The sequence below is a fragment of the Lonchura striata genome, chromosome 26, assembly GCF_050655825.1.
Source record: "Lonchura striata isolate lonStrDom1 chromosome 26, ASM5065582v1, whole genome shotgun sequence".
In the NCBI taxonomy this organism is placed as follows: Eukaryota; Metazoa; Chordata; class Aves; order Passeriformes; family Estrildidae; genus Lonchura; species Lonchura striata.
Window position 1 is genome coordinate 9425449 of NC_140728.1, and position 14778 is coordinate 9440226.

At 51.6% G+C, this 14778-nt stretch overlaps 1 protein-coding gene across 1 annotated transcript in view; it reads right to left on the minus strand.

Moving 5' to 3' along the window:
- Positions 1 to 12467, minus strand: part of PKP1 (plakophilin 1) — a 49016-nt gene extending 36549 nt beyond the window's left edge. Inside the window, exons 1-2 of the mRNA XM_085561532.1 lie at positions 12106 to 12467; positions 4003 to 4103 (exon numbers count right to left, since the gene is read on the minus strand). Of these exons, the coding sequence (XP_085417658.1) occupies positions 4003 to 4103; positions 12106 to 12307 (303 nt within the window). The 5' untranslated portion in view covers positions 12308 to 12467. The remainder of the gene's footprint in view (positions 1 to 4002; positions 4104 to 12105) is intronic.
- Between the last annotated feature and the right edge of the window lie 2311 nt (positions 12468 to 14778).

Sequence of the window (14778 nt, forward strand, 5' to 3'; positions counted from 1 at the left end):
TCCTGTGGGACCTGAGGTGTTGCTCACACCAGGACACAATTCCTGAGGCTGGAGGGCTTTGGGAACTGCTGGCCACTCATAGCTCACAGTGGCAGTAGGGTTACAAATACCACTAAGGCTTCCCAGCACCTGGGTTGGGGTATCACCCTGACACAGAGGGGTCTACAGTCATGGATCCTCCTGTTACTGCATCCCAGTGTGGTATCTGAGCAAAGGAATTCCCGAAGGAATTCCAAACATCCTTGAGAGCTGCACCAGCCCCTGACACATGAGCCAAGAAATGCTGCAGCCAAGAGCAAACCCACTGCCCTCCCACTGGCTCAGTGTTCCTTGCACTGGCAGTGAGAAGGTGCTGACTGGGGACAGTGATGCTGCAAATTACGCCTCTCACAAGGGGAATTAACAGAAAATAATCTGTAATAATGGGTGAATTGGAGGCTTTAATCCAAAGTGTTAGAAACAAAGAATTATGAAGTCATTAAATTAGAAAAGTCCTCTAAGATCAAAGAGTCCCTTCATTAATCCAACACTGCCACATTCACCCTAAACCATGTCCTCAAGAGCCACATCCACAAGTTTTTGAACACTGCCAGGGCTGGGGATTCCACCACTGGCCCTGGGCAGTCTATTCCAAACTCACTGATCCAGAAAGAGCTCTTCCTCCAGATCCATCATTTTTCTTACTCTAATATTTGAACATCAGTTTCACAAGATTGGAAAGAAAACACAGAAGTGAAAAGTTTGACATTTCCAGGAAGACACAAAACAAGACAAAAGGAGGAAGTCAGGGATAGCAGCTTTTAAGAGCTGTAGATGGGACAGGACACCTTTAGTGTCACCATCTGAGGCAATGCCTTAGATCAGGGCACCCCAAGAGCAGTGTCTCAGGAGCAGGTGCTGTGGAGCAACACCCTGGACATGGATTTCCCACTGTACCTTTTTAACTCCAGGGGGACTGGGAGTCAGTCATTCCCCTCAATCTTACACTGAGTCACTTCTCTGCAGTATCTCAGTTTGCCTGTGCACCTCAAAGGACTTTGTCACTTTTCAGACACATTCGCAGCACCAGCTCCAGCTGGAAATAAGTCCAGCAATTTTGCCTTTGAAAATAGATTTGCTTTATCTTTGGTTTCATGTCTTACAAGCCAGGAATTACAAACAGGAAACATTTTTTAGGAAGCCCAGAACCTGCACAGACTTCAAACAGGTCTGTAGACAAAGGCTGAAGTTATCCCAAGCTAGAAGCTGGTGGCAGATGTGTGGAACCTTTAATGCTATCTGGAAAAAGCAGAATGGAGGAAGCTGCTCAGTGTGGTTGGGAAGTCTGGTGTCTGTTGAGCTTCTTAAGCACATTTAGGCTTGAGGTTATGTGTTCCAGAGTGCCAGTGGCACCTGGGACTGCTTGCCTCTGAGTGCAGTCATCTCTCTGTGCACTCATCTCCCTGCTCCATCCAGCTCCAGTGGCAGGAGATAGGGATCCAGGGGGGCTGATTCATCCTGACCTGACAGATCTCCCCGGCAGAGGAGATGAATCACGGCCCCTACCCCTGCCTTTGCTGGCCGGGGAGGAGTCAGACAACTTGTCAGGACTGAATGGCTGATTCTCAGATAGACTCAGGTAAGACAAAGTTTACTGTGACTCCTTCCCAGGTCACAGTCCTTTTTGCTAAAGTAACCCAGATCCTGAAGACCTCAAAAATATTCAGAATTAAAGACTTGCATGACACACACATTTGGAAAAAGACCTTCCTTCCTCAGTAAGTGCAGAGGAGTGTCTCAGAGAACACACAGAGCTGCCTAAATCCCCAGTGAGCCTAAAGGGACTGAACTGTTGTGTCCACAGGACTCTGGTGTCTAATGGAGGTCCTGAACTTCATCACCTTCATCACCACCTTCCAGCTGTTCCCCAGAACACCAACACTGCTGACTGAAACCCCCAGCAGCCAGTGGCATTCCCACCTACCCAGCATTTGCCCAGCTGCCATAACGATTGGGAACAAGATCAGGAACTAACAACAGGAAACAATAACCCTCACACCACCAGCAGGAGCTTCAGCAGCACCTTACCAGCAAGAGCAGAGCCAGGCCTTGGCTTCCTCCCTCTTTAACAAAACCCCCCATCTACAAACCCTTAGAATGGCTGAAACAGAGCAATTTTGCTTGGACAAAGCAAAACAAACTCCATTCAGGAATCACAATAGGCAAACAGCAACATATCAGCAGAACAAAACATCCCCACTGTTTGAGCTGTGATGCTCAGATGTTCCACCTCTCCCTTGGGAACTGTCTCATGAACTTTTCTAGTGGCCACAAAAGCCCTGCCTGGTTACCACGGCTGAACCCTCTGCAGGGCTCCACCACTGTCTTAGGGATAGAGACAGGACACCTGGATGGAGGGACCTGTGCTTTGACCAATTACAGAATCCCAGAATGGTTTGGGTTGGAAGGGTCCTCAAAGCCCATTCCACCCTGCCACAGGCAGGGACACCTTCCACTACCCCAAAATGCTCCAAGCCCTGTCCAGCCTGACCTGGGACACTTCCAGGGATCCAGGGGCAGCCGCAGCTTCTCTGGGCACCCTGTGCCAGGGCCGCCCCAACCTCAGAAGGAAGAATTTCTTCCATCCCTCACAGGGAAGAAAATCCCATCTAACTCTGCCCTCTGACATTCCCGCTTATTCTGTCCTTCCATCCCTTGAAATAATCTCCCTTCATCTTTCCTGTAGCTCCTTTAGGTACTTCAAGGCCATAGTACAGTTGCCCCAAAGCTTCTCTTCTCCAAGCTGAACAATCCCAAGTCTCCCAGTGTTTCCTCACAGCAGAATTCTCCATCCCCCCGATCAACTCGGTGGCTCCTCTGAACACACTTTTCACATCTGGGGACAGGAGCCTCCCTGGCTAGAATTTAACCAGCACAGGAAAGGACACTGAAATGGCCCAACAGACAGACTGGAAATAAACATTTCAAAGACACTCCAGAACTCTCAGTTTTCCTACTGAACACCCAGTGATGCAAACTCTGCAAGTGACACCACTGCCTCAAAGCCATCATGCTACAACAAGGCCATTAGGAAAGACCCAGGTAAATCCTTCTGAAGCTGAGGAATGCTGGTGCTCTGAACAAGCAGAGGATCTGGCAACCACCAGGAAAAGCTGCAGCCCTGTTTGTGTGCTTGGAGCCACCAAGACCTTTCCTGGTTCAAGCCTTTGATGGCTGACATGGAGCTGCTTTACAGTCCCAGAGTTGTTGAAAGGAGTCCTCTGCTTTTCTCATATTCAAATCCCAGATCTGTGAATTGCTCCTTTTTACTTTAGAGCTGATGAAAAGCAGGGAACAGCAGAACACAAGCCTTAAATGGAGGGGCAGCATGTTGTCCCAGTGGCCTGTGGAGTGGTTTGGAGCGATTCCCTGTGTACCAGGGGTCTGTCACCAAGGACCAGGAGCTCTGTGGGATGTTCAGCCTCACACTGCACAAAGACAGGTACCATCTCAACTGTGCTTTTTCTGGAAGAACTGGACCCACTTTTTTGCAAGCACAGAGAGTATCTGGGAAGGGTCTGCAGTATCACTGAGGTTGGGAAAAGCAGCACAGTTCTCATGCAAATCCCGTGGTCTGCGTTCCCCAGCCACATTCATGTAATTCACAGCCATGTTTTGGTGCACAGGAACAAAGATGGGAACTCCTGGATGTGCTCCAAATTTGAACTGAGCTGTGAAAGTCTGAATCCAACCCTGATCCCTCAGACAGCTTCCAAACTCTTGTGCCATTGGATATCAACCCACAGATGCAAACTAAATCTTGTCCACTCTAAAATCCCCAGATAAAACAGCTGTGGGGCCCTCAATCCTCCTCCTCCACTGCACTGAATCCCTTTAAGAGAGCCAGGATCCTTCTCAGGCAAGTTTCTGGAGCACTGTGACCTCCCTACATGACTGTGAGATGTTCTTCCCATCCAGGTGAGCTCAGACCATGCCACAATCCCAGAGCAAGTAGTGTCTTACCGGGTATCCCCAGTTGCTGTTCCCTGTCTGGGTTTTGGTGTAGTAGCTGCCCCGGGATGTCCCATAGCCATAACCATCAGCTAAACCATCGTACATGGAACCTGCAAATGGAAAAGGCACAGTCAGCATGAGAAAGCATTCCCAGGAGAAAGGATTCCCAGGAGAAAGGATTCCCACCAGGTCCTTTTCAGAGCACAAAGCTATTTTTTAACAGCAAATTTAGTTATGAAAAAATTATAAATCTCAACAGGAACATAAGGAATACAAGCAGCAAGGGGAGCCCTTGTCACTGCTGGGAACTCCAGCCCTCACACCACAGACCCCCTAAACCACCCCAAGCTTTGCAGAACAAAAGACCAAGTGCCATAAAACCCAAAGCAGAGGAGCAGAAAGGGTCAGAGATGGGGACAGCGTCTGACATCATGGAATCACAGAATCCCAGAATGGTTTGGGTTGGAGCTTAAAGCTCATCCAGTTCTGACTTTGCCATGGTCAGGGACACCTTCCACTATCCCAGGTTGCTCCAAGCCCTGTCCAACCTGGCCTTGGACACTTTCAGGCACAGGGCAGCCACAGCTTCTCTGGACAACCTGTGCCAGGACCTCACCAGCCTCACAGGGAGGAATTCTTTTCCAATATCCCAACTAACTCTGTTCTCTGACAGTGGGAAGCCATTCCCCCTTGTCCTGTCCTTTCAGGCCCTTGTAAATAATTTTTCTCCATGTCTTCTGTCAGTTCTTTCAGGTACTGGAAGGCCACAATTAGGTCCCCCCAAAGCTTCTCTTCTCTAGGGCTGAACAATCCCAGTTCTCTCAGCCTTTCCACACAGGTGAGGAGTTCCTTTCTTCTCATCAACTTGGTGGCCTCCTATCTGTAGTATGAGAGGAACCTGGTGATATTTTGTGCTACATGTCCTGGAATGTCTGGCCATAGAAGACTTGTAGTAAATACAATTTCCCTCTCTGAAGGCAAAACCCACCCCTGACCCTTTCACCAGTTCACTCCATGTCTGGATCCTACCAATCCTATCAGCATGAGCAGCCCGAGCAAGGCTTGCTAAAATCAATCAATGGTCACTAACAAACACCACACATAAAGGATGATCCAGTCTAACACCTGGGGATCTAAAACAGTCAAACACTACAAAACCTTACTGCACTCTTTGAATTCTAGTCTTGGCTCTAAAAGATCACTTAGTATGTCTCTACTTTCTTTTCCTGAAAATGTATAGAGCTCAGTCATTATTTTTGGGATGCTAGAGGAATAAATGAGACTGGATCTCAGATATGTTTTTTAAAGATGCAAATATACTGGATTGGGAGGAACCCATCAGCCCTTTTTCCTGTATCTCAGTGCTTTAACTAGAGTTTGGATTTACCTACACCAGCCCTTCCAAGAGCTCTCCCAGCAGTCTCTAGCACTACAGCCTTTGGATCCCTCCTAAAAGTATTTTACTCAATGCCACGTTCATCACTACAAGACAAATGAAGTGAATCATTCTCTTTCCACAATGGAATTCCCTTAACTGCCTCTGGATGGTCCAAAAGTGTTTAGAGTGATTTCAGTTTCATTTTCAAAAATGTTCAATAATTGTGGCATCCCAGGTCCCGTTATCAGGAAGTGCAAACCCTACTCTCCAATTAACTTCCAGGGGAAGCTCTGAATGTCTAACAGAGTACAAAATCAGGACTTACCTGTCCTAACTTATGCACCTAAACTGGTGGGTAATGTCAGAAATATCCTAATCTCTGTGATTGTTTGATAAGACTCATCTCTGAGATAAACTGGATAAGCTCGACCACAAAGGCCCTGGAGCCACTCAGGTCTTCTCCAGCCACTGATCCTTAGAACAAACCTTACTTATTGCTCTGCCTGAGGCACCCAGAACCTGTTATGGTGATTTGGTTTGTGGCTAAAAATTCTTGCATTTTCTCAGGAAGACGATTCCTGTGGATGTGGTGTAAATAATGAGATTTGCTTTCTATTGTCAGCGAGACTGCACCTGGAGAACATCCCTGGATGGAGAACAGGCAACAGCCAGGTCAGCTCCCAGCCCTGCCCCTGTGCAGGAAAACACAGAAGCTCCTTTTCCATAGTCTGAGACTGCTCTTCACCCAGATTTCCCCAGTCCCGATGCCTCATGCACATAAAGCTGCACAGCATTTGCTGATAAGGTAAGGAAGTGGCCACGGGAAGGCAATGAGAGATTCAGTCATGTCCTCCACCTTGTGCTCCCTCTCCACCTTGGGATTTCCTTTCAACTCCACATCAGGACATCAGTGCTGGGCCTCAGCAGCAGCAAGGCAGTGCTGGAAGTGGTGAGTTTGGGCCAGGTGATTCCCCAGGACACAGAGTTATCTGATAATCCTAATCCTGAGCACGAAGGTAAAGCCATTCCATTATAATTTCCTCGGAATTCCTTCTTCAAATCTGCCTCTTGTTCTCTGTAAACATTCTGAAACTGCAGGTGTGAGCACCTGGAGCATTTTCCTGAGTGAGCAGCTGTAAAAAAAGGTTCTGTGCCTGACTTACAATCCCTCTGACCAGTCCTGCCTGGGGACCACACTTTTCCTTTCAGGATCTGTTCCTCCCATGCACTTCAGACTTTGTGGTTAGAGCAAGGAAATGCCCAAAGTAAGCCACTTTAGGCACATCTGTAACTTTCTTCAATAAATTCTCCGCTATGCGGCCAAATTCAGGAGATCAGGCAGTTGGTTCAAGTTCACGTTCTCCAGTAGGGAAGGGTTGCCTTCACCTCCCAGAACTTGTACATAAGAGCTTATAAACACAGAATTACACAGAACCTCAAACATTCAAGGCATTTTGAAGTCACCCTGCTGGTTGGAGAAGATGTTTCGCCTGCCACCACTCAACTGGGATTTATTGCTTGGAGAGCTCAGTCTTGAGGCCAGGAAGAACCTGGGGATTTTCTGGTGGAGGTAGCTGAAGAAAACTTGGTCTTTGTGCAGGTTTGGACACTTCTTTGCTTTTTTCATCTTGACAGCCAGCTTGACAGCCAGTATCCCCAGCCCTCAGAGACAGGAAGGAGATCCCTCTTTTCAAACACCTCAGGAGTAAAGACCACACAACCTGGTCACAGATCCTTGGAATTTGGGATAAACCCAGGCAATCATAAAATACCATTTGGGCCAGGGTGGAAATGCTCTTAGCAGGAGATGCCCCCCTTGTGCTTTCCTCTGGTTATGTCCACAGGTCTGTGTCCCAGTTGCTGTTACCCAAGCAGCTGTTTAGGTCCCTGAAGGGCCCATGTGCACTTGGCAAACACACAGAATCAGGAACACAGAGCCACAGAATCACTGAGGTTAGAAAAATCCTCTAAGATCAAAGAATCCAACCATTTCCCCAGAACTGCCATGTTCACCACTAACCCATGTCCAAAGTGCCACATCCACAGGTCTTTTGAACATTTCCAGGGATGGTGAGCCCACCACTGCCCTGGGCAGCTGTGCCAGGGCCTGACCACCCTTTCCATGAAGAAATTTTCCCCATATACAACCTGAACCTCCCCTGGCACAACCTGAAGCCATTCCCTCTCCTCCCATTCCTGCTCCCTGGGAGCAGAGCCCAACCTCCCCTGGCTCCCCCTCCTGTCAAGCAGTTGTGCAGAGCCAGAAGGTCCCTCCGAGCCTCCTTTTCTCCAGATTGAGCCCCTTTCCCAGCTCTCTCAACTCTTCCTCATGACAGAGGACCCTTAACAGCTGGGACAGAGCTGGAAATATGTGGCAGAACCACACAGATGAGGTGCAGCCTCTCAGTGACCATGTGGACAGAAAACAACACTGAAGGCTGCTGAGATTCCCCTCTCCCCATGTTATCATTCCCCCATGACATCTCCTTTAAAACTTAGATACTTTAAACTCTCTTTTATCTTCAGTGGGACAATTCATGAGGGTAAAATCCAATTACAGCAGATAATAAGTGCAAGACCTTGCAGTGCATCTCTGTGAGCCCCCCTTCACTGCTCCCACTGCCCTCATCTCCTTCTCCATCCCTGTTATCCATTACTCCAGAGCAAACTGAGGCTGCCATCAAACCCAGTGTAGCTGTTCTTGATGAGTTATTTCCTATCCTCAAAGGCAACTCTCCTCTCTTGCAGCTGGCACTGCTGGCAGGAGGAGACCTGTGTTCAAAGTACCATTTTCCCAAAGTCAGCTGGACACACAGAGCCAATGTGGAGATTGTGGAAAAGGATGTCTGTTAATAAATATTAATCTGTGGCAGGGAAAGGCAAGACAAGAACCAGTCACTGGCAGTGCAGGCTAGGCAAGTTAAATCATAAACTATGCACGGCTTTAAACAATAAGGATGATTAAACATAGGAAAAACACAGGGAGAGCAGAGGCCTGTGGGAGGCACAAAGCAAAGCCTGGGTGCCTTCTAGGAGAGAAGTGTCAGTGAAATCCCAGACATGGAGATTCCTGCAGGAATGACAAAACTCCAGTTCTGCCTTCTGACCTATGAGCTAATGGGGATTTTTTTGTATCCCAATAATCTAAGATTTGTGGAAGAGTGGAACCTTTCACTGAATCATCCCATGTTGAGGGAAGTTATAGAAGTCTTCAAAAGACTTTTTATCCCCCAAATCTCATCTTCCCTTCACATCAGAGTCCTGATCCCCACCAAAGCCAGATGATGTCCCATCAGACCTTGGTGGAACTACTCTCCTCTTAGCCCCAGCCAGCACAGAAATTTCTCAATCCCTGCTCAGCCATAGGACAGCTGGATCTGACACTCCTTGGATGTGTCTCCTTAGTGACAAATCACTGGCAGCACTTTCCTTTAGTCAGAGGACTTTGTAGAGCAGAGCTGATGGCTACAAGGAGCTGGTTCAACTTGGCCTGGCCTTTTCCTCTGCCATGCTACTGAAATGAATTTTCCCTGGAAATGTGCATTATTCTCAAATTCAGGGGGAGCCATCTGGTTTGGTATTGCCATGGGGAGAAGGTGTCTTGGTTTGAAAAGACAGGAGTCTGTGAAGGAAGGCAAGAGCCTCCTGTGAAATGGAAAAGGTAAACCCTCTCCATCTGAATTACCACAATTTCCAAATTAAAAGGCTTTCAGGCAAAGATATGGGAATAACAGTTCTTTACTAGGGAAAAAAAAACAAACCCTAAATTAAAAAAACTTGTAATTAGTATAAATAAAACTATTGATAGAGTCAAAAACCTGACACCCTGAGGAGTCAAGGTGTTGGTAATAATCCAGTTAAATGGTGAATAAGAAAACTGCCCAACCTCCAACAGATGGCAAATAAAATACATGCTTATCTTACAAGCCAGGACAGAAGGACAGATAAGCCCTAGAGCAGAACTCACAGACCCAACCCCCAAGGAGGACAGACCCCACAGACCCCACATATCCCAGACTCCAAAGCCACCCTTGGGAGCTGCTGCTGGAGCTGCTGGAGCTGCTGTGCTGAGCCAAGGTCCCACTGGGTTCAGGTGTATTCTGCTGGCAGCAGTTTTCTGTTCACTGTCCCACCCCAGTGCACATCAGTTTAGGCCCACATTTGCCACCTTGCCCTGGGGGACACCAGATCTCCAAAGTGGCCACAATACCTTGACCTGCTGGACTCCAAATCACCAACTCATTTACAGTTCCATCAGTCACTGGGATAGTGAGGGAGTGTGTGCTCCCCCTAAAGGAACTCCAGTGGTGGGATACAACACCCCCACCCTGCTGTGTGCATGAGGGCTCCTTGTGCATGTTCCCCATCCTACACACACCAGGACACTGTTCCTGTAGCTGGAGGAAGCTCTGGGCCCTGCTTCAGCTCCAACTCAAACCACAGCTCCAAACACAGCAACGAACCTGGACCTGGCTCAACACCTGCCCAGCCCCACTCTGGGACAGTCTGGGAGCAGAGGAAACAAAGCACTCAGGCACTTGTCAGGGGGCTTTGGGAATTCCCCAGCTTGTGCTGCCTCTGAGGGGCATCTCTGAGAAATCCCAGGGGATGCAGGGAGCTGAAGCTGGATGAGGGTTCGGACGGGCAGAATCCACACTTAACAGACCCACATAACCCCTTTGTAGGAAAAACTAATTTTTCTCATCAGGGCTGCCCACCTGATCTTTGGGTAAGAGCAGTAAAACCCAACCTGAAAGCTGAGCCTGACCCACTCGGACACCAACCAGGAGACAGCCCTGGGAACAAACAGCAACTTCTCACCCTTCTGGGATTCCATCCAGGAATGCACTGGGATGAATCAGCCCCCAGGACCTTTGCTGGCCAACCACCCCTGGTGGGAACTAGGGGAGGGGGGGCCTGGGCCCTGTGCTTGGAAGCAACTCCTGGGAGTGGGATGTGACTCAGCTTCCCTGGGCCACAGAAACCAGAGCTGCACATCTCCACGCAATTCCCATTCCCAGACATTCCCCAAAGTGTCTGGAGGAGGGGTTTAGCTTGTTGAGCAGAAACTGGCAATTTGGGAATATGCTATTTTTTTTTTTTTTCCTTTCCCAGAGGTTTCACCTGGGCTTCTTTCCAAGCTGGATAATCCCCCTCTGCCTCTCTCTCTTCCTGCCTATGGATCCCTCTGCCCGCTTCCCTCTCCATCCAGAGCCCCTCAGCTCATCTTGCTGCGTATTTTATTTCATCAGGTCTGTCACTGTAACACCTTATGCAACAAACCCTCCAGAGGTGGGAGGAGATCCCAATCTTCCACTCTGGTGGTGGAGGAAAGCTCTCCTGACCCCAGCCCTCTCTCACTTGTTGGAGTCTGTGTCAACAAAAGCAGAGGAAACAGGGATTTGTTCCTGGCAGAGCCCACCTGCCCTCGCTCTGGAGATGCTCCATTCCCTCCGTTCCAGCAACTGCAATTCCCAGAGCAGGGATGGCTTCCAAGGAAGCACCACCTCCACACTTCCCCCAGCAGCCTACAGCCACCCAGCTTCTCTTGCTAATCCAGCCCCAAACATATCTCTGGACCATGGCAGCTCACCAGCATGGGATTCAGCCTCACAATGCAGCTTGGAAGAGCTGCTGGACAAGACACAGCTCCCCAAGGAGGTATCAGATCCTGGCCCAGCTCACCCAGGACCCCCCTCCGTGCTGCTCACTCCAGACTCAGCTGAATGCTCAGTCCCAGCTCCAGCACCCCAATGGCCCCCAAAGCCTCAGGGTTTCCTCTCCCTGATGGACTCAGCCAGGCCAGAGCTCTGGGGCTGCTGGAAAAAGCACCTCCAGGAGGTTTAGCACAGTGGTTGTCACAACCTTCTGCGTTTGCAGCTTCCAGCTGGGGAAGGCTGGGCTTTACCTCCAGATCAGCTTTCTCCAGACACAAAGACAGCAGCGAGAACCATTTGCCAAGCTTTGATCCAAAGAGGAGGGGGTTCCAGTGGGACACCTGGCTGCAGGACTCAACTGATTGTTTCTGTGACACACACTCAGTACACAGAGGTGGAGCGGCCGCCTGGACCCCAACGCAGGCAAAGTGGGGCAGGCTGTGAAACACCCCCACCAACCAACACCAGAGACACTTCTCCCAACTCATCTCCTTCCTACCACTCCCTTTGGGGTCCCAGAGACTCCACACTTCTCAGTCTGCAACTGGGAGATGTACTGGGAGCTCCAGAGCTGAATCCCAAGCTGAGGTCTGTGTCCTGTGTGTGGGCACAGACTCCTGCTCTGCACCTGCACAGTGCTCAGGAGGCAGCGAAGCCCCAGCCCCAGCCCATGGCAGGGTGGAGGAGGAGCACTGTCAGCTTTACCCGTCCACAGGAGGGGTGGCGGGGAATTCCAGCCATGGGAGCACTTGCAGAGGAAGAATTTGCAAAACCAGACAGCTACTCCAGGTTTAGAGCCAGGGAAAAATTGGATACAGCGCCCACTGAAATGTCCAAGCGCCTCAGGGATGTGGAGCAGAGCAGCACTCTCAGGGATCAGCTCCAGCCAGGAAGGAGTTGATGCTTCCAGCTCTGTGTCTTGTCCCAAACCCTTCCATCCAGTGCAGGAGTTCTTGGCAGCACCCGCCTCAGGTGTGCCAGGAGAGAAGCAAAGCAGCGTGTCCCCCCTGCACAAACCCCACCGAAGCACCCGGAGCACCAGCCCTGCCCCCGCGGCCCCTCGCCGGGGGACTTTACCTCGGTTTGAGTGGCCCACGCTTGACGACACCGACGACTTTTGCTTCTGCCTCTTGACAGTCATCATCACCTGCTCCTGGACGCGCTGCTTGCCCGTGCCCTTGGTTTTCAGCTTGTGGTCCGAGGGCAGGGCCAGCGTGGAGCTGGCCTGGTCCTGGAAGCACTCGTAGGCCAGCGCGGTTTTCAGCGGGGAGTGCAGCATGGCTGGAGGCCGCGGGCACGGCTGCGCTTGGCTCGCACGGACAGCACGGGACACCGAACACCGTGTGCGCTGGGCTCAGTCCCCCGAAGCCCTCCTTGCCATACGGCCCCTGGCCCGCTGTCTGAGCGCTGCTGCTCGCAGCTCGGCTCGGCGGCGTGTGAGCGGTCACACCCTCTGCCAGACTGGATATACAGCCCTGCCCGCACACACCCACGCCTCCCGCCGAGGCAGCCGAGCCGCTGCGGGGCACTCCCGGCCCGAGCCTGCCCAGCCCCGGCCCGGCCCCGGCCCGGCGGCAGGGGGCTCGAGGCTGGGCACGGACACGGTCACTGCAGGGCTCGGGGCGAGGCTCTGTGCATCTGGGTGGGAAACGGTGCTCCCCGGGGCTGGAGCATCTCCCACACGGCTCCTCTGGAGTTCCGGTATTTCCCTCAGTCCAAACTGCATCAGCCCCAGGCCTCAGTGCCAAGGGATGATGGCCCTGCCTGCAGGAGCAGCGCTGCCCACAGCGCCTGTCCAGATCCAACTCTGCAAGCGCAGGTTGCAAATCCACCCCTCCGAGCCCAGGAATGCAGGATTCCTGCAGAACACCGGAGTCGGGAGGGTCCTGACGAGTCCCCTGGAGAGTCGGAGACCTCCCCCCAGAGGGTATCCCACTCGTCTGAGGGACAGGCCTATGGAGAAATCACGGCACTGTTGGGTCAATCTTTGCACGCAACTTGGGGTAGCAGGGAGGAAAAGAGGAAATTTAGCAAGAAGAGGAGATAAAATGGCTGTGCAAGAAATGACACGCCAGGCTATGAATGGGAGCAGAGAGTTCTCCCTCTGCCAAGCCACACTGCAGCAACTCGTTTGCAGAGAACCGAGCACCTCGCTGCTGGTGTGACCAGTTTCAGGTCACAGCAAGTGCTGACAAAGCTCCTGCCAAGCCACAGGAGGCTGATACAGGAGAAGAGGAGCAGTCCCCATCAGGAGGGAGGCTGAGGAGAGGATGCCCAGGGTAGAGTCTTCCTGGGTGCTCCAGGACCAGGACCTGGGTGCTTTTGTCAACACTCAGAGGAGCAGAGCCCTTTGTGCTGCCAGATGGATCTGCTGCGGGAGGAAGGATGTGTGGAGTTTCTCTCCAGTGAGAATCAGCAGTGCCCAGGGTCTGACCTGGTGCTTTCACTCCCATCCATCAGGTTTAGTGTTTCCCTGGTGGTTTGTGTCCACCTTTCACGTTTTGTAGGAACAAGAGCAGCATCAGAAAGCACAGAGCAGGCTCCTGGGAAAGAGCTTTGTGCACTGTTGTTTTCCATGCTCCAGGATGCTCCTCCTGTGAAACCTAGGAGTAGAAGCCAGGTTTTGTCAATATGACACAGGAGTAGAGCAACTGGAGGGTATTTATTTGCCTTTGGTCCCCTCTCCCCACCTTTCTTGATACCTCACCAAGGGATGCAGAGGTTTTATTCTGCTCCATCACCCAACCAGCCAGGACTTTGAGACCATGCCCAGGCAAGGCCAGCCTGGAGGAGGGTGGGTGCTGCCCAGGTCAGGGTGGGTGGTGCCCAGCGTGATGAGTTGATGGAGTGCATGGAGTGAGTGTGTCCCCTCCTTTCCTGCTGCTCCTGAGCATTTCCCAGGTGGGGATCAGGCCGTGCTCTGCTGGCGCAGGCAGGAGCAGCACAGCAATGCCCAGCTGTTGTTTTCCCCTGCCCCACTTGTTTCTCCTGAAAGCTCGATATCGATGCCAAGCGGTGTTTTCGCAAATCAATGACAGGCTGTCAGCGTCAGGTGCCTCCTGCACAAGTAAGTGCCAGCTCTCACAAACCTGTAATGTCACTTGGCCCGGGGCGAGGAACAGCCCTGTCCCTGTCCCGCGGGAGGGCCGCGTGTTTATCGCATCCCGTCACTGCGCTCTGGCATCTCCCGGTTTCATAACTCGCCCAAATTGCTGAGCTGGGCTGCGGAGCTGCGGACAGGGAGCTTAGGGAGGCTTTCAGGAAACAATGGTTTCTTGGGGCGAGTTCGCACGGTTTAGCCCAAGGGAGGATATCTCCCGGGATTCTGCAACAGATTCCAAACCCGTATCTGGAAGAGCAAAAGGTGCTTAAATGAAGGTTTTTATTGCAGTTCTATGCAAACTGCATTCTAGTATCGGGCTGGGGGTATCCCTGAGCGGGGCACGGGGAGCATCATCCCAGCCAGTCCAGCGCAGCCCGGCGCAGCAGCAGCAGCAACGCCCCGAGCACATTCCCTGTCTGCCTTTGTGTCTGGAGCTCACGGGCACAGCGGGCAGGGCTGAAAGGGGCGTAAACCCGTGCCGAATTCGGGGTGCGATGGACAGGGGTCGGAGGGTTGATGAAATCGGTGTCATTGAGGACGCGGGCGGTGGTCGGGGCGCTCGGGGGTCCCGGCGCTGCCGAGCGCGGCGAGCAGCGCACGGCGCGGCCGTGACTCACGCTCCGCACCCACTCCGGGACACGCCCTGC